General features: G+C 42.4%; 1 protein-coding gene across 1 annotated transcript in view; it reads right to left on the bottom strand.

Moving 5' to 3' along the window:
* LOC113895111 (T-cell immunoglobulin and mucin domain-containing protein 4-like) overlaps positions 1-7400 on the bottom strand; it is a 28162-nt gene extending 20762 nt beyond the window's left edge. The window contains exons 1-2 of the mRNA XM_027545852.1: positions 7311-7400; positions 2513-2854 (exon numbers count right to left, since the gene is read on the bottom strand). Of these exons, the coding sequence (XP_027401653.1) occupies positions 2513-2854; positions 7311-7368 (400 nt within the window). The 5' untranslated portion in view covers positions 7369-7400. The remainder of the gene's footprint in view (positions 1-2512; positions 2855-7310) is intronic.
* Positions 7401-18422: the final 11022 nt, after the last annotated feature.

The raw sequence follows: 18422 nt of genomic DNA, 5'->3' as shown, positions 1-18422 counted from the left end.
CTTGACCACATCTGGTCCCATCACTTCATGGGAAATAGATAGGGAAACAGTATCAGACTTTATTTTTTGGGGCTCCAAAATCACTGCAGATGGTAACTGCAGCCATGAAATTAAAAGACGCTTACTCCTTGGAAGAAAAGTTATGACCAACCTAGATAGCATGTTGAAAAGCAGAGACATTACTTTGCCAACAAAGGTTAGTCTAGTCAAGGCTATGGTTTTTCCAGTGGTCATGTATGGATGTGAGAGTTGGACTGTGAAGAAAGCTGAATGCTAAAGAATTGATGCTTTTGAACTGTGGTGTTGGAGAAGACTCTTGAGAGTCCCTTGGACTGCAAGGAGATGCAACCAGTCCATTCTGAAGGAGATCAGCCCTGGGATTTCTTTGGAAGGAATGATGCTGAAGCTGAAACTCCAGTACTTTGGCCACCTCATGCGAAGAGTTGACTCATTGGAAAAGACTCTGATGCTGGGAGGGATTGGGGGCAGGAGGAGAAGGGGACGACAGAGGATGAGATGGCTGGATGGCATCACCAACTCAATGGACGTGAGTCTGAGTGAACTCTGGGAGTTGGTGATGGACAGGGAGGCCTGGCATGCTAAGATTCACGGGGTCGCAAAGAGTCAGACACAACTGAGCAACTGAACTGAACTGACTGACTTGACCGCGGACTTTGTAGCATTTCCTAAAGACACATTTATTTGTTGATTGTTATATAATGTCTGCTTCTCCTAGTACATTGTAATCTCCACAAGAGAAAAGTTGGAATTTATGTTGTTCTCTTCTACAAATCTAATACCTATCATGGTATTAGTAGATGTTCCTTGTAGATCTACAGTAGATCTACCTAGTAGATGTTGCAAAAATGTGGCATAAATGATTGCATCAAAAGGAAACCCAAGCATAACATTTCAGTCAAGCAAGGTGAATAAGCTCTAGAAATTTGCTGCACACATTGTACCCATGTTAACAATTGTTTATGGTACACTTGAAAATCTGTGAAGGGAACAGACCTTATTCTAGGTGTTCTTTCCACAATAAAACTCAAGATCTAAAACAAATGATTTCAGAGTGTAAAGATTGATTCATGCCAAAACTGCTCACCTGCTAAACATCTGAATTTGGGTTCATTAGCAACAGATATTCTACACATACCACCCTTTCTTAAATATGCCAAATTTCCATTAACTCTAATGGACCAGAAAGACATCATTAGTTTCAAGTGAGCTGAGAAATGATGTCATAGAGTATTGAGGTCAACCAGTATTTTATAAAATAATATTAATAACTGGTTATATCGGGTTTGAAAAGCAAAGACTTGGATTGGCATCATTTATCTTCAACAAATCCAAATAATACCTTCTATCTCACAAAGTTGCTTTGGGAGAAAAATACACTAATGCTTATCAAATTTCTCTAACTAGAAGCATCCACATCAGTTCTTCTCAAATTTTAGAGCCCATGAGAGTCACCTGAGAAGCTTCTTATGCATATGGCTAGTGAGACCTTGCCTTCTGAGATGCCAGTCCAATTAAGAACAGAGCCCAAGAATCCTTGGTCTTTGGTGCGGGCTGAGCACAGAGCTGCCTTTGAGAGGCTCCATTCCAGACTAGCAGGAATGGTGATTATTGTTTATGTAATTGAACCATAGACCCTGCATGCATGCATGCAGCTCAAATCTTTAGGAGTTTTGCCATATTTCAAATTTCATCAAAAGCAGCTGATAGTAGCAGAAGGAAAAACCAGCTGAAAACTGCTATTTATGATTGTCTCCAAATCTCCTGCCCTTTCCCCTCACTGGAAGTAGCCCACTGTTGGTTTATGGATGAAGCTAATGCATAAACACAGTATTCTTGCCTGGAAAATTCCATGGATGGAGGAGCCTGGTAGGCTGCAGTCCATGGGGTCACTGGGAGTCGGACACAAATGAGCAACTTCACTTTCACTTTTCACTCTCATGCATTGGAGAAGGAAATGGCAACCCACTCCAGTGTTCTTGCCTGGAGAATCCCAGGGACGGGGGAGCCTGGTGGGCTGCCGTCTATGGGGTCGCACAGAGTCGGACACGACTGAAGCGACTTAGCAGCAACAGCAATGCATGAACAAAACACTGTATTTTGTTCACTCAGTGTTTGTAAAAGTTTTGTGATCTTTGCCAACATGCAAAAATCAATACAGTTCACATAAAAACTGGCAGCTCTGAAAGCCCTGGGCCCAAATTTCTTCAGTTCCCTAGGCAAGAAGCAGCTGCCCTCTTCATATTGACCTTGAATTTCACTGGTTCTTTTCCCCATGCCCTACTCCTCACCCTCTACCCTTTCATTCATTTCTGTGGGTTCCTCAGCTCCCACAGGCAATTGCTCCAGACTGTGGCTCCTGTAGACACAAACACATCTCAGGTTTAATCTGTCCACTCACTGCTTAAGCAGTTTAGTCTCTCTGCCACCACCCTCTGACTCCATGACCCAACACGAACTTCTCCACCCACAGACACAACCTCTGTGTGCTCACCTCTCCTCAGATCCAGGCGGATGTTCCTCTTCACATCATTGAACCAGCCAGGCACCTCTATGCGACAGCAGTACACATTCTGGTCACCTTCATTGGTGTCCATGATGGTCAAGGAGACATCCCCTCTCTGGATAATCCCCCGAAGTTGGTATTTTGGTGACTTGCTTGAGACCACCTTTGTCCCATCAGTGTAGAGAAGCTCGTCATCGCATTTGGACTTGGGACACTGGCCTCTGCCCCAGCACATGCTATTACTATGCGGAGACCAGGATGAGTATGTACACGGCAAAGTCACTGGCTGACCCAAAAATGCTCTCACAACAGTCTGTGATGCTGCCGGAGCTGTGAGGAAAGATGAGAAAATTAAGTTGTGAGGTATTGAAATCTCTCAAATATGCTCCACAGGGATCATGCATGCAGATGCTTCCAGGAAGATGAAGAAGGTTGTATTGTATGTTTCTTTAGCCCAAATTCTGGCCTGTCCTTTGCTGCCACTAAGCTCCTAACTTCACATTCTGCTATCCATAAAGTGGGAGCAGCTGACTACATGAGTCTGAACCCATTTCTGCTGCAGATTTGCTGATTAATTTGCTAATTTGCAGATTTGCTGACCTTGAGTACCATTCAATAAAATAAATTCTCCAGTGGAAAATTCTGACCCTTCAATCTAACTGCTGCTGCTGCTAAGTCGCTTCAGTCATGTCCAACTCTGTTCGACCCCATAGATGGCAGCCCACCAGGCTCCCCCATCCCTGGGATTCTCCAGGCAACACTGGAGTGGGTTGCCATTTCCTTCTCCAATGCATGAAAGTGAAAAGTGAAAGTAAAGTCAATCTAACAGTACTCTCATATAAACAGGTGTAAGTAGCATTCTACCCAGTGTATGTCAATAGGCAGTGATCATGTACTACTGACATGAATGCCTCAAATGGGTCTCCCGCTGTCTTTGACCCCAGAGTGTACTATGGCAGGGAGACAGGCTGTTGTTGTTTGGTCACTAAGTTGTGTTTAACTCTTTGTGACCCCATGGACTGCAGCATGCCAGGCTTCCTTGTCTTTCACTATCTCCTGGAGTTTGCTCAGAAATTAATTGCTCTAGACCATGTGTTTGTTGTTAGAGAATATGAAATAAGGTGGAAGTTTGTGGTTTTTTTTTTTTTAAGTTAGAACTGGAGAGGAATCATAGGAATTCTTTAGAATGGCAAATGTGACTTAAAGGTGCTAGAAGATTATGTTGATCATGTTAGCTATATGCAATGGAATATATTACCATTTTAGAAATGCAATATCTGTGTTTCCCAATTTCAACTGATCATCAGCATGGCCTGCGGAGCTTGTTAAAAATACTTGTTATCTTGCCCAACCTGAGTCAGAATCTCAAGACTGAGGCCCGTGGTAATGTACAACCAAGGTCAAGGTCAAATGACAACCAAGGTCACTGAACACTCACTCTGTGCCTTTTCTAAGATAACTTCCATCTGTGAGAATCTACGAAACTTTTCCACTGCTGCAAATATTAAGCCCTTTGGTTTAATTGATCATCAGTGATTGTTCTCAATCAAACCAAGCTATTGAAGGGACAGCCAGGCAGGCCATAGCTCCAGATCGTCAGGATGACATCCTGCTCCTTCTTGAGTACCTTGATCTCTGCTCATTATTTTCTTCAAGGTGCCCTCCTGTAAGACTCTCCATTCACTAACTCTGTTAACCCCAATGGCTGAATTGTGTAAGACGTGGCCAGCAGCACTGTGTTCCTCCCTGGCACAGCAGTCAGCAACTTCCAGCTATCCTTATCTGAGAGAAGATGAGCATGAGTCCTAACAGTGGCCCAGGTAGAAAGCCAAAGGATGTGCATGCTGGGTTTTCCAAAGTTTGCTCTCAGGATGAAAGGTCATTGTAAATTCAGACCTGCCTGGGACCTTCTCTGAACCTGTCGTCTCTTTACCTCACCACAGTAGATATTCCACACATTGTAAATGCTGTAGAAGCCCATTTTGCCCCACCCCATGAAGCCAGGGGGTGGGGGGTGGGGGGCAGGGCGGGGAATAATTGTCATCATCCTCAACTGTCATAGCAGTGCAGAACATGTGCACCAAAGACCAATAATTTCTAAAATATGAGCTTGTTCTCAGAACTAGTTGGTAAATTAATTTTTAAAATATGTGACAGAATTATTTCCACTGGAGATTCAACAGCTTGTTTTCCCAACTATCACAGTACAGAAGGAGGCACCCCATATTCACTAAGGAAAGCCTTTTCCAGATAGAAACAAACTGGCAAAGGACAAAACAGGCAATTCATAGACAGATGAGGAAATATGAGTGGCCAGTAAATTTCCCCTATCAGACTGGCAAAAATTTAGAACACTGATGATATCAAGTGTTGCCCAGTCAGGAATCAAGCAAATGACTGGAGTAACCTGGAGTGAAATGGGATGTGAATTGGTACAGCCACACTCTGGGGCAATTTTGCAGTTTTGGTTAACACTCAAATGGAACTAAGCCTGAAAATTTTCATGGTGTGTTTTCTGCTGCAGAAAAGCACACATGCACAAGGAAGGCAATCTGAAAATGTTTACTGCCAGGTCATATGTGTGCGACGGAACGAACATGTGTACGTGGGTAGCGGCTAACCTATGGCGCCGTCCTTCCATTGAGCCACACGTACAAGATTAATAGGATGAGACAGATTGATAACTAATGGTGTGAAAACTCCAAGGCTTATTAATGCACAAAAAGTGGACATTTCAAAATGACATTTAAAATACAAAACCATTGAAAAAAAATGTTTGCAGGATTTGCGGGCACAGACATATGAAAGTAAATGCATAGAAAAGTGGCTGACAGGACACACATCCAACTCACTGAGTCAGCATTGCCTTGATTGGAGACTGGGGTTGAGGGTAGTAGTGTCAAAGGGGATATTAGCTTTATAACAATTTAGTTGTTTCACCAAGGGTATTTCTGTATTACTTATTTGTCAAAAATTAATGTTAAAAAAAGGAAGCAGGCGTGGCAGAAAAACACCCATTATGCTTACAATGAAAACCTCATTCTGCCAGTTACTGCTTTTGTGTTCTCTGGAGGAAAGCCACAATAATCCTGACCTCATTATCTTCATGCGGCAAAGGGGAGAGATCGTGCTCACCTCAGAAATAGTTCTCAGGTCCACATGAGGTGGAGCATTAAAGGCCACATGAAACAAATAAGCTATTAAAACAAATCACCAAGCATATCAGAATGTAGAAATAGAAAAGAGACTGTTCTTTCCAGCTCCAAAATTACCCTGAAACAAAGAAATTAAATCAATTTCTCTTTTCAGCAATTACCCAGAATGGTGGGTACAGTCTAGGTTCTGGCACCAGCTGGGTTCCTTCTCTAGCTGGTGGCCTTATCCAAGGTGTTTCCTCAATCTGGGGCTCAATTGTATCATTGACAGAGTGAAGGGTTTGATTTGGCATCTCTAAAGAGCGATTCAGCTCTGATCCTTAATGAGTCTGAGTAGTCAGTGTCTTCTAAAGGGTCATTTTAGAAAAGGCACAAATTGAAAAAACAAAAGAAATCATCCACCAGGCACTGTCTTCTTCAAGTAGGGTTGGAGAAGCTCACTCACTCAGTGTCCAGCCAGTAGCTGGAAAGGTGACCATAGCAACCATCACCAAACCCTCCACACTGCCAGCCCACAGGACAAGATAAGGCCAGGCAAAAACAGTGATAAAGAAAGCGACAGGAACTGCTTTCATTCCATTAACTCCCACACGTATCCGGAGAGAGAGGTGGTTAAATGAACAACTACTATAGGGTCAGGGTAATGAGTTCTTTAATGGGGAGATTTCAGGGAGGACAGGAACTCATAGCAGACTCACTGAAACCAGTTTGGAGGCTACCAGTGGTCAGAAAAAAGCCTGATTTAGGTGGAGACCTGAGAATGCATGGAGTTATAGAGGAAAATAATAAGCAAAGAGCAATAAGACAAAGGCTTGTTTTCTTGAAATACAGGTGTTTTCTCATGCAGCACATCTGAAAGACTCATGTGCAGAAACTAGGAACTGTTTAAACTGCAAGGGACATTCACATCAGATCAGATCAGATCAGTCGCTCAGTCGTGTCCGACTCTTTGCGACTCCATGAATCGCAGCACGCCAGGCCTCCCTGTCGCTAGATGTTGTCTAGTCCTAGAGTCATAGACTGTGGAAACTGGTCTTATCCAGGTCCCTCCTTTCTTACATGAAAGGGCCATAGTCTTCAGTGTCAAAGGATAATAACCAAGATGTGACTTCAACTCAGCCCACAGTATCCCGTCCTATAACTCAGGATGTGAGTGTCTGCACCAATCCACACCAAGTGTGTACATTTGCATCGTCCAAAAGCCAGAGATGATGTGTGGACAATGTAAATCTTATCTGGACACTTGACACCCCGCAAAATAAACCAAGAAGCAAATAAAAAATCCTAAAAATAAAGATAAAATATGATTTATAATAATAGCTCTTAGCAGAACAAATCCCCCTGGCATTTACTGTGCTAGTAACGCCTGTAAAGGACATTTCTTTTCCCCATGTTATCCCATCCCTTATCTATATTTCTTCTTAAATTGCCATTTCTGGTATTAACATAAATACCCCCACCCTAAAACATCCAAAGCAATCTCAGGATAAACCCTGTGTCACAGAAAGGGAGAGAGACCTTCCAAGAAGAGAAGCTGAGTGGATGCAGGAATGCAATGGATTTCTGTTTTATAGATCAGCCATGGGAATCCATCACAGGGACTCCTGGATGGAAGGACTGAGAACACTTACTCAGACAAAGCCGCCCAAGTTCAATCACCAGCCAGAGAATCAGAGGCCCTTTGGACATTTTGGCTGTTTGCAGATGTCAGGAGTCTGTCTGTCTGTCTGTCCGAATTCCATTTCTTATACTCCAGTTAATGCTGACAGGGTGGGACCTTTAGGTTTCATTTCTCTTTTTGCCTCATAATCTTCCCTTTCTTTCTCCTGAATGGCCTCTCTCAATCTGGGATGTATGATGAAATGTGCTGAGTACATTTCTCCTGGCCATTAGTGTGTGTGCAGACACATGGAGTGATGGTGTGGACATGCATGGACTCCGTTGTCCACTTATACAGGGGGTTTCCTACATGTACATGAGCACCAATTTTATGTACATGCACACTCATAAACTGTGGGAACTTGGGAATTTGGCTCTGCTGCCATTCTGGTTTCTCCCTCTCCCAGAACCTTAGCCCCCTTGCCCTAATAATGGAGAAGTAAAACCAGGGTCGAACTCCCCTAGTGGCCCAGTAGTTGAGCTTCTGCCTGCCAGTACTGGGGACACAGGCTTGATCCCTGGTCCAGGAAGATTCCATATGCCACAGAGCCCCTAAGCCCACGTGCCACAACTACCGAAGCCCACCCACCCCTAGAGCCTGATCTCTGCAATGCAAGAAATCACCACAGTGAGACACCTTCACACTACAATAGAGAGTAGCCCCTACTCACCTCAACTAAAGAAAGCCCATGTGCAGCAGTGAAGACCCAGTGCAGCCAAAAATAAATTTAAAAGTTTAAAGAAAAAATATTAAATTAAAAAAATAAAGAAATAAAAGCAGGGCTGCCATCAACCATCACATGAGCCAAAAATACCATTAAAGTTTACTGGGCAAGGAAAGAAGAGATTCAATAGAGGAAGCATATGGTGATAAATACCAGACAGGCTCAGATAACAAAAAAGTCCACGTCTGGGCCCAATTCCACCACTTGTAGTGAAACCACTTGATGGGGAAGAGCACACAAGACAATTCACGAACCAGATTTCAGGGCTTGAATCTCGTGATACTTATGGCGCTTCTGGACTCTATGGATTCAGCAATATATCCAGGACTGCAGAATCAGTTAGATGAGGAATAAAATCAATGCTCACCTATCAGATGTGTTTTCTAAAATAGATTTATTTCATTAGTTACTGGATGCTTAAATGATAGGCACTCTGCTAATGCTAATGATGTAGATGTATTATATTTAATCCTCACAACCCTGAGAAATAGATATTTTTCCTATTTAACAGATGAGGAAACTGAGGCTAAAGGGAGCTAAAGAAATGACATTCACAGCAAAAATATAGTAGAAACAGAACTCAAGCCAAGACTTTCTGACTCCAAAGCCCCTGATCTTAATCACTGCATACTCCTTTGATCTGTGACCCTTAGGGCAATACACCATAAGACCAAGTATATCAGTGTCTAGCTCCTATCTAGCCCCAGAGAGGGAATTTAAGGATGCACAAATGTTCTGGAATTAAAAAATATATATATATCTCATTTAACTGTAACCAACCAAATGAGCCTTAAACCTTCACATTTCTCACACTGAAGGATTAATGAATATACAAATATTGGGGAAACACTGGACTCAGAGAAGGCAGAACAGGGAGGAAGGGATGAACATAGAGGGATTCAGAGAAAGTCCTTTCGACCAATGCTCACTAAACTGTGGAATTCTTTCTCACCTCATTCCCAGGTACCTGGGGGATATAAAATCTGAATAAACTGAATGGTCCAAATAAAACACTCAAAGATACTGAGAGTTTCATTGTCCCAACAATATCACCCAACCTCCCTTCAATAAAGCCATCCATCAGAGCATGAGTTTAAGTCCTGTATGCACCTCTCCTAATTAGTGTTTAGGCCTTCACTTTTAGGTATAAATAGACATCTGAGGATCTCCAGCTGCTGCTAAGTCGCTTCAGTCATGGCTGACTCTGCGCGACCCCATAGACGGCAGCCCACCAGGCTCCTCTGTCCCTGGGATTCTCCAGGCAAGAATACTGGAGTGGGTTGCCATTTCCTTCTCCAATGCATGAAAGTGAAAAGTGAAAGTGAAGTCGCTCAGTTGTGTCTGACTCTTAGTGACCCCATGGACTGCAGCCTACCAGGCTCCTCTGTCCGTGGGATTTTCCAGGCATGAATACTGGAGTGGGTTGCCATTTCCATCTCCAGACATTTCAGGAAAGTCTTCCATATGAAAAGGATACATAGACATCAAAGAAAGCAGAAGAAAACAAGCAAGCAAACAAACAAAAAAAGTCACAAGTATCTTTCAAGGAAAAAGGAGAAGGGACAGAGAAACTATAAAAAAGAAAACATCAGAGAAGAGAAAGATATCTTAGAAATTAAAAAGACTATACTCACACCAAAATGTTATGGAAGGTTTGAAAAATAAACTTAAGTCTTCTAGAAAACATAACCTTACTTATAAAGTCTAATGGTTAGGGATGTTTCAGAATATTAAAACAGAAAACAGAGAGGAGGAAATTATTAAAGAAATAGCTTTCTTAATTTTTGTAACGAACAAAAATGAGTCTTCATTGGGAGGGCCAACCAAATCTTAAATTTCATGAAAAAAGATCCCCACAAAAATAGTATGTTATCATGAAATATGAGAATATTAGACATAAGAAGAAGATATTAAAAGGCTCCAGAGTGAAAACAAAGAAATACATATTGTATTGAAAGTGTTTAGTATCAGAAAGGCATTGGTCTTCTAAATAGATAATCTAGAAAATAATGCAGGAATGCTTCCAAAAGTCAGAGGGGGAAATGATGGTCACAATAACAGAAAATCTTGCTACTGATTTGACAGAAAATTGTCATATGGCATCATGGGAAGATGGGCAGACAGAAAGTAGGGTGGTGGTGGAAGAGAGGCAAATACTATTTGCACTTATATGAGGTCAATATTTAATGTCTAAATTAACCAAACACTATCAGCATAAGCATAGTAATAGTAATACAGATGTAAAAACAATATTTCAAGAAGAAAAGAAAGATCTCAAGAAGTTAAAATTTTATGCAAAGGAAATTATGGAATTGACTATATTTTTAGTAATAAGTCTTTTAAAATAACTAGATTCTTCTAAATAATTTAACATACTCTATGGCATTTAGAATATATTTTCTTAAATGTACATATTGAGCACAATTAGCACCCAGAACTTAGTTTTCAACATTGCTCTCCAACAAAAGGAACTAGAGCATCTTGGGAAAATGGCTGATTCTGGGAGTGAGGCAGGAAATATTTAAGATCTGTTTGGAGCTTCTTGCAGTGCTAGGAAGTAGAGAATGCTCAGGAGAAAAAATCCATTAATTTAAAATAGGATTATTAAAAAAGGACAGAGGAGACAACTGAGAGAGTTCACAATGACCAGAGCTGGAACAATCCGAACAGAAGTAGTACTGTTTTATAACCCAAAGTAGTAAACGATAAAAACCTGTGAGTCCATACTGATATAGTAAATAATCAATATGTTTGTGGGGGAGAAGAGACAAATCTTCACAGAAGAATTCCAAATAATTGATGTAGATACTCACCCCTCAAGGAGGTGAAGCAAAACTCCCCTCCTCGAGTGTGGGCAGGACACGGTGATTTTCCTCCCTGAAAATACAGAATGGAGAGGGAGAGAAAAAGACCAACTTTCCAGTGGAGAAACCTGGCAAACACTGCCAGAGGCAGGAGGTCAAGATAAATGTCAAGAGAGATCAATTATGTTGACAGTTTAAGAGATGCGAGGTAAATGGGACACAATTTACCTCTGTGGTCTCCTCCCAAGAACTCACAACCTAAGTTTGCTTCTGCTGCTAAGTCACTTCAGTCGAGTCTGACTCTGTGCAACCCCATAGACAGCAGCCCATCAGGCTCCACCGTCCCTGGGATTCTCCAGGCAAGAACACTGGAGTGGGTTACCATTTCCTTCTCCAACGCATGAAAGTGAAAAGTGAAAGTGAAGTCGCTCAGTCATGTCCGACTCTGTGCAACCCCATGGACTGCAGCCTACCAGGCTCCTCCGTCCATGGGATTTTCCAGGCAAGAGTACTGGAGTGGGATGCCATTGCCTTCTCCTCAACCTAAGTCTAGACACAAGAAAACCATCAGACACAATTAAATAAGGGGCTGACAAGTGTTTCTGAAAACTGTGAAGGTCACCAAAAATAAGGAGAGTCTAAAAAAACTTAGAGCTAAGAGGAGCCAATGGGACACAGCGACTGAAAGTAATGTGGTATCCTGAATGGAATCCTGGAAGAGAGAAAGGCCATTACATAAAAACTAAGGAAATCTTTGGACTTTGGGTAATAATAATTATCAATGTTCACTCAGTAGCTGTCATGAATATACCACACTTACGGAAGATGTTAACAATAGGGGAAACTAAATATTGGCTATATGGGAACTCCCTGCACACTCTTCAGAATTTTTCTATAACTCTAAAGCTGTTCTAAAATATATTAAGTGTATTTTTAAAGAAGTACATGTACCTTTATTTTATAAGTGAAAATGTTAATAGTAATTAGGTATTTAGAAGTGCCCACATTAGAAAATGTGAATAAGCTTGAATGTTTTCTCTTCCTAAGATAGCTTCAGTGGACAAACGTCAGGGATTCATAAACATCCTAATTCTGGATAGTTAACTTGTATCATTGGAGAAGGCGATGACACTGCACTCCAGTACTCTTGCCTGGAAAGTCCCATGGACAGAGAAGCCTGGTAGGCTGCAGTCTGTGGGGTCACTAAGAGTCAGACGTGACTGAACGACTTGACTTTCACTTTTCACGTTCATGCATTGGAGAAGGAAATGGCAACCCACTCCAGTGTTCTTGCCTGGAGAATCCCAGGGATGGCAGAGCCTGGTGGGCTGCTGTCTATGGGGTTGCATAGAGTTGGACATGACTGAAGCGACTTAGCAGCAGCAGCAGCAGCAGCTTGTATCATCGTATGAAAGCATACTGTTTTGGGGAGGGGTGCCATAGCAGTTCTGGATGCTTCATGTGTTTGCCACCTTCTCTGCGTACGCAGTGTATTCACTTCATGTGCATGCAATTTGCCTCTGGAGAATAAGCTCTCCCTCTTTCTCAGTCAACAAAGTTCAGCTGGCATTGATTTCATTTGTGGTGATTGGCTCAAGGATGGAGAGGCAACCCAAACAAAGCCAAGGACACACAGTCTTGTCACATTTACTGGAGCTCTTGAGAATAGGGATTTTCCTGTTTTCCACCTGGCTTTGAACTGTGTGGACAAAAGAATGAAGCCAATATTAGTCATCATTCCACCAATGGCTGAAGCCTCTCTGATAAGAGAACCAATCAAGCAGAAGGCAAGTGGAGCCCTAGAGTGGATTTCTGACAAGGTTTGACCCTCTGAAACAAGGCACATCAATGTGCCAGTAAATTCCCTTTGGGCTTCAACCAGTTTGTGTTGAGTCTTCCATCATTTGGAACCAAAAGACCCCAAGTCTAAACCTAAAAGGACCTCTGCATAGCAGTTATTTGTCTGGAGGACTAACTAACACTTAGTTTTAGGAGTTTATACTATTATCTAGCCCAACTATCTGCTTTACCAATCATCTGCTTTGCCCCAACTAGTGATTGTCACCTATTTTACTCTAGGCATGTGGGAATTCTGCTAGACTCTGGGCTCTGGGAGTAAGGACAAATAAGACATAGATTACTCTTAAGGACCTGATAGTTTCAAATCTTAAAGGAGAGGTGGTATCTTCAGGCGCCATTTTAAGACAAGGCCTTGGAAGCCACAGAGGATACAAATCTTTCAAGTAACAGAAAGAAAATAGAGTCCACGTTTTCTGATAAAGGGCTCCTTGTGGTAATTCCTCTCTGGTTAAATGTAATCCCACTCATTCATTTTAATGTGTTCATTTCTTCATCAGTTATAGTGGGAGTCAGCAGACTATGGCCCACGGACCACATCCAGCCCATGCAAAAAAGAGTCTTACTGCAACACAACCATGTTCATGCATTTACTTATTTTATCTGGCTGCTTTCATGCTGCAGTGGCAGAACTGAGTGAATGGGACAGATACGGTATGGTCCACACACCCAGAAATGTTTACTATCTGGTCTTCACAGTAAAGAACTGTCAACCTCTAAATTATATACTGAGTTCTCGCTGTGTGTCAGGTTGCAATGTTAGCCCAGCCAATCTTGTCCTTAACAAGCTCAGAGGCTGGTGCTTCCTAATGGGAGACGAGCAAATTAACAGACAACAGAGAACACTGTGATAAGATGTGACAGGGAAAGGAGTGTTAGGAAAAGATTCCTAGCCCAAGTTTTAGGTGGAAGAAGACGGTCAAGGACACTTTCTAAGCCTAGACCTAAAGGACATTGGAGAGGACTGGGGTAGAGTAGAAGGATTTCAGGCAGAGGAAGGAGCCTACCAGTGGTGATAGCTGCAAGGCATTTCAGCCTAACTAAAGAATTTCAGGTATTAAAGTGTTTATTATATTATTTAAGCTATCTAAAGATGTATATTTGGAGAAAGGAATGGCAATCCACTCCAGTATTCTTGCCTAGAGAATCCTATGTACAGTGGGGCCTGGCGGGCTAAAGTCCATGTGGTCTCAAATAGTTGACGTGACTGAGCTGCTGCTGCTACTGCTGCTGCTGCTAAGTCGCTTCAGTCATGTCTGACTCTGTGGGACCCCATAGACGGCAGCCCACCAGGCTCCACCATCCCTGGGATTCTCCAGGCAAGAACACTGGAGTAGGTTGCCATTTCCTTCTCCAATGCATGAAAGTGAGAAGTGAAAGTGAAGTCTCGCAGTCGTGTCCAACTCTTAGCAACCCCATGGACTGCAGCCCACCAGGCCCCTCTGTCCATGGGATTTTCCAGGCAAGAGTACTGGAGTGGGGTGCCATTGCCTTCTCCAATGACTGAGCTACTAACACTTAAACATGCATATTATAATATTTTAAAGAAAAGGTAGAACTTAAACATTCTCTCCAAAAAGAAAAAGATGGGAAAAAAAAAAAAAAAACAACCACCACCACCACACAGGGCTTTGTAGACTAACAATGAGATCATGGAGTGATCCAAGTATTATTGATTTATGTTGGGAGGGGGATGAGGCGGGGGATGGTGTATTTCACTATGTCTGAACTTGAATCAGAGGAAAGAAGTGGAAGCACCAGTTAGCATGCTGAAACACAGGCTGGGGTCAGATCACCAAGGACCTGAAAAGCCACATGAAGGAGTCATGAGGGCGAAGAGGAACTCACTGTCTTTCTTTTTTTAACTGAAATATAGTTGATTTCTATCTTTTGTGTATGATCATGGAACCTGAAAGTAAAACTTATAAAAAAAACTCATAACTGGGAAATATTTTTAAGAGCTAACTAGTTGTAAGGTCTCTAAATTTCCTCTAACTTACACAGTCTATGACTCTTGAAATCAGGAAATGATTTTAGCCTGAAAAGGGAGCTATTTTTATGGACTCTCTTAGTGGGAGGAAAAGGGTAGCTTCTGCTTATTGTCAACAACGAGGATCCCCCCTCAGCAAGCTTCCTCTCATTTATCACCCTTGCATTAGCCTCCATACTTTCTGTGATTTTCTGTGGGATGGGAATTCAGACTGCCTGGATTCCTTCTCAACCACAACCAGCTGTGTGGCTATGAGCAGTTTACTTAACCTCTCTGTGCACAACTGTGAATGATGAATGTGGATGCGCTAGTTGCTCAGTTGTGTCCAATTCTTTGTGACCCCGTGGACTGTAGCCCGCCAGGCTGCTCTGTCCCTGGGATTCTCCAGGCAAGAATACTGGAGTGGGCTGCCATTTCCTTCTCCAGAGGATCTTCCCAACCCAGGGATTGAACCCTGATCTCCTTCCCTACAGGCAGATTCTTAACCATTTGGGCTACAGGGAAGTCCTTAGCACGACTACATCTCTCTAAAATGGAGATAATAGTACCTACATCTTGGACTGCTGTGAATATTAAACAACATGATCCATGGAAACCATTTAGCATAGTACCAGGTAAACAGTGAACACCTAACAAATGTTAATTATTATTCAAGTAGCTGCTATTTAGGTAGTGTTGAGGAGAGCAGAAGACACAGAGACCTGTTGCACGGTGTGTCTTGTCCCTGCCTACTCAACAGCCTTTCCTTTGTGGAACCATCCCTTCCTGTGTGGATCCAGTCCAGCATCTGAGTTGATGGGTACAGCCAGTCATTTAAACCATTCTTTTGTAGAGACTGGTACAAGGTAAAGAAAATTGGTTAACTGGGAGAGGCTAGTTCAGAGACACGGGGAATCATGAATCTTGGAAATGAAAGTCAAGAGAAAGATCACTTAATTTACCATCCATCATGGTCAAGCCTCTGTTACATCTTTCTTCCAAGTAGTCTTCTCTAGCTCCATAGAGCCCTGCTTGTTAGAGAAATGGGAAGGAAGTAATACTCAGCTGCCACTATGTGCCAAGTACTGTGTTGTTCACATATAATCCCAACTACAAACCTGTACAGAAGTATTATCTTTTACATTATGTATGCAAAGAAAGGGGGGTATGGTAAAAATATAACTCACAATATAACTTTTTCTCTCTAGTGTACTAGAGAGTAAGTTACAGCTTACTTGAGGACAAGGACAGTGGGTCACTCATACTGTCCCAGGAAAAAGGTGACTTTTGACGAGGGCCCTTATGGTCAGGAATCACTGCCCCATCAGGCACCTCCAAGGCATCACTTGCTCTGCTCTTCTCTTCCTGTACCTCTCTGAACCACTCCTCATCATCTTCCTCATAACCTCAGCTTGCTACTGGTCCACATCACACATTCCAGCCCCTCTCTGTGAACCTCACCTCAGCTCTCCAAGCTCAGTGACCCATTCTCTCAATTATAAATTCCATAGCCCTGAAAGAGGACTCCAGTCCCCCCCAGTTCTTATTTCCCATGTCAGACCTTAGTTTGTAGTTTACTAGCAGGTCTGTTGGAGAAGGCAATGGCACCCCACTCCAGTACTCTTGCCTGGAAAATCCCATGGATGGAACGGCCTGGTGGGCTGCAGTCCATGGGGTCGCTAGGATTCAGACACGACTGAGCGACTTCACTTTATTTTTTCACTTTCACGCATTGGAGAAAGAAATGGCAACCCACTCCAGTGTTCTTTCCTGGAGAATCCCAGGGACGGGGGAGCCTGGTGGGCTACCGTCTATGGAGTCACACAGAGTTGGACACGACTGAAGTGACTTAGCAGCAGCAGCAGCAGCAGGTCTGTGGTTAGAACCTTAGGATCAGTCATGACCATGAGAAGAAAGACCCCACTATGCAGAATATACACAACACTTTCTTTAGTAGAGCGCTCCTCTAAGACAAGAGACCCTGAATATGCTCTCTCTGCAGCTGGCCAAATACTTCCAATAGATAATAATTTTTTGCTGAGTGAATAAATGAAAGAATGTTTTGGTTCATGAAAAAGAGAAACTAATCTCCTGAGATCTTATCTCACCTCTCTAAACCTCATTTTTTTCATCTGTAAAAAAAAAAAAAAAAAGAATAAACCATTCACTATAAATTTGACTTGGGGAGGATTAAATGAAACTACTAATGGGTAAATTATTTGAAACCATAAAGAATTAGGAAACACTGTTTCAATTTACAAGCAAAGGAAATAAAAATGGGAGGAAATAGGCATGAGTCAATAGGCCTTGGAAATTGTCCTTGGCTAGGGTGGGTTGAGGGGTGGGGGCAATCCACAAATAGAAAAGGAGAAATGGAGCCTGTGTGGATACATGTTCTGGTTATTTCAAAGAGTCATTGTTAGTCTAAACTTACCCTCTGTAGATTTAAGATGGTTTCCATCTGAATAATACAGGAAGTGCTGAAATCTTGGAAACACAACTCTGGCAAGTTCATAACTTGGATTAAAAACTTGAAAGTGCAAGTATTAGACGTAAGAAAGAAAAAGTACAGCATTCAGTTCCCCTGGGGATATCCTAATTGGCCCAAATGTAGTGAGATCACTACTTCCAGGATATATTAAATTGTGGAATGGCAGATGAATGTAACTGGTTGCCTGTGGCAATTAAGCGCAACTTGATATCAGAGAACTTGGTGATAGTTGCCTTTACAAATGTTTCAGCTAACTTTAGGCTCATGGTGAAGGAGCATTCCCCACCCCCATGATGTCAGATGGCCACCAGGCTTGATCTGGCCTGTGCATGTAGGCAGAAGTGTCATGAGTCACATGCAGGTAGAAGTGTGAGAACTGGTGTACAATTCACTATCCTCCCTCCCCTGACAGAGGAACTGGCTCCAAACAGTGGAAGCTCCACAAGCCTGGGTCCCAGGGTGAGAATGACATCAAGCATGAACTCCTCCACTATGACCCTCCATGGAAGCAAACAGAAACACAAACAGCACTGTATTGTTCTAAACCACTGAACTGCTTCACTGCAACATGATGTCACGTGTCCTAAAAACACTGCAGTCGTGTGGAAGCAGCAACAGGAGGGGTTGAAAACATTCTTTGAAATGAGAAAGTCCAGGATTGGAGGCTCTGACACTTACTATCCACATGGCTTACCACTCTGCACCCTTTAACCTCACTCATGTTTGTCTATCAGCCTAGATCCATGCTTCTCAGATCTGGCTGCACCTTCGAATCTCAAGGGGAACTTCCAATACATGCCCAGGTTCTATCCCAGACATTGTGATTTCACTGGTCTTGGGTAGGGCCTAGGTATTAGTATTTGTTAAGCCAGATGTGCAACTAAGTTTGAAAGCTACTTGTTTAGAATTTTTTAATGTTATTTAAGGGATTCACCTTCAATGCTCAGACTGAGAGAGGCTCCAAAATGTCCTCCTGAATCCAAAGTTACCAGGTGAGTTCCAGGAGCACCTGGTCACATTTGATTTCTCTAATAAGAACATCACATAGAAGTATCCATTTCCATGTCTACTTTTCAACCAGAGTGTGATCTCCCAGAACACAAGGACTGTACTAAAATCTTCCGGTAGCCCTAGTACCTAGATCCTGCTATCATGCTACATACCAGGGTATATATAAACTGTGTCTATTTAAACAGAGAAAATACCGCTTTATTAAAATTAAAAAAAAAATTGGCAAC

The sequence above is a fragment of the Bos indicus x Bos taurus genome, chromosome 7 (genome assembly GCF_003369695.1).
Source record: "Bos indicus x Bos taurus breed Angus x Brahman F1 hybrid chromosome 7, Bos_hybrid_MaternalHap_v2.0, whole genome shotgun sequence".
Taxonomy (NCBI): Eukaryota; Metazoa; Chordata; class Mammalia; order Artiodactyla; family Bovidae; genus Bos; species Bos indicus x Bos taurus.
The sequence above is the reverse complement of the archived record's forward strand: the minus strand, read 5'-3'. Positions and strand labels throughout refer to the sequence as shown.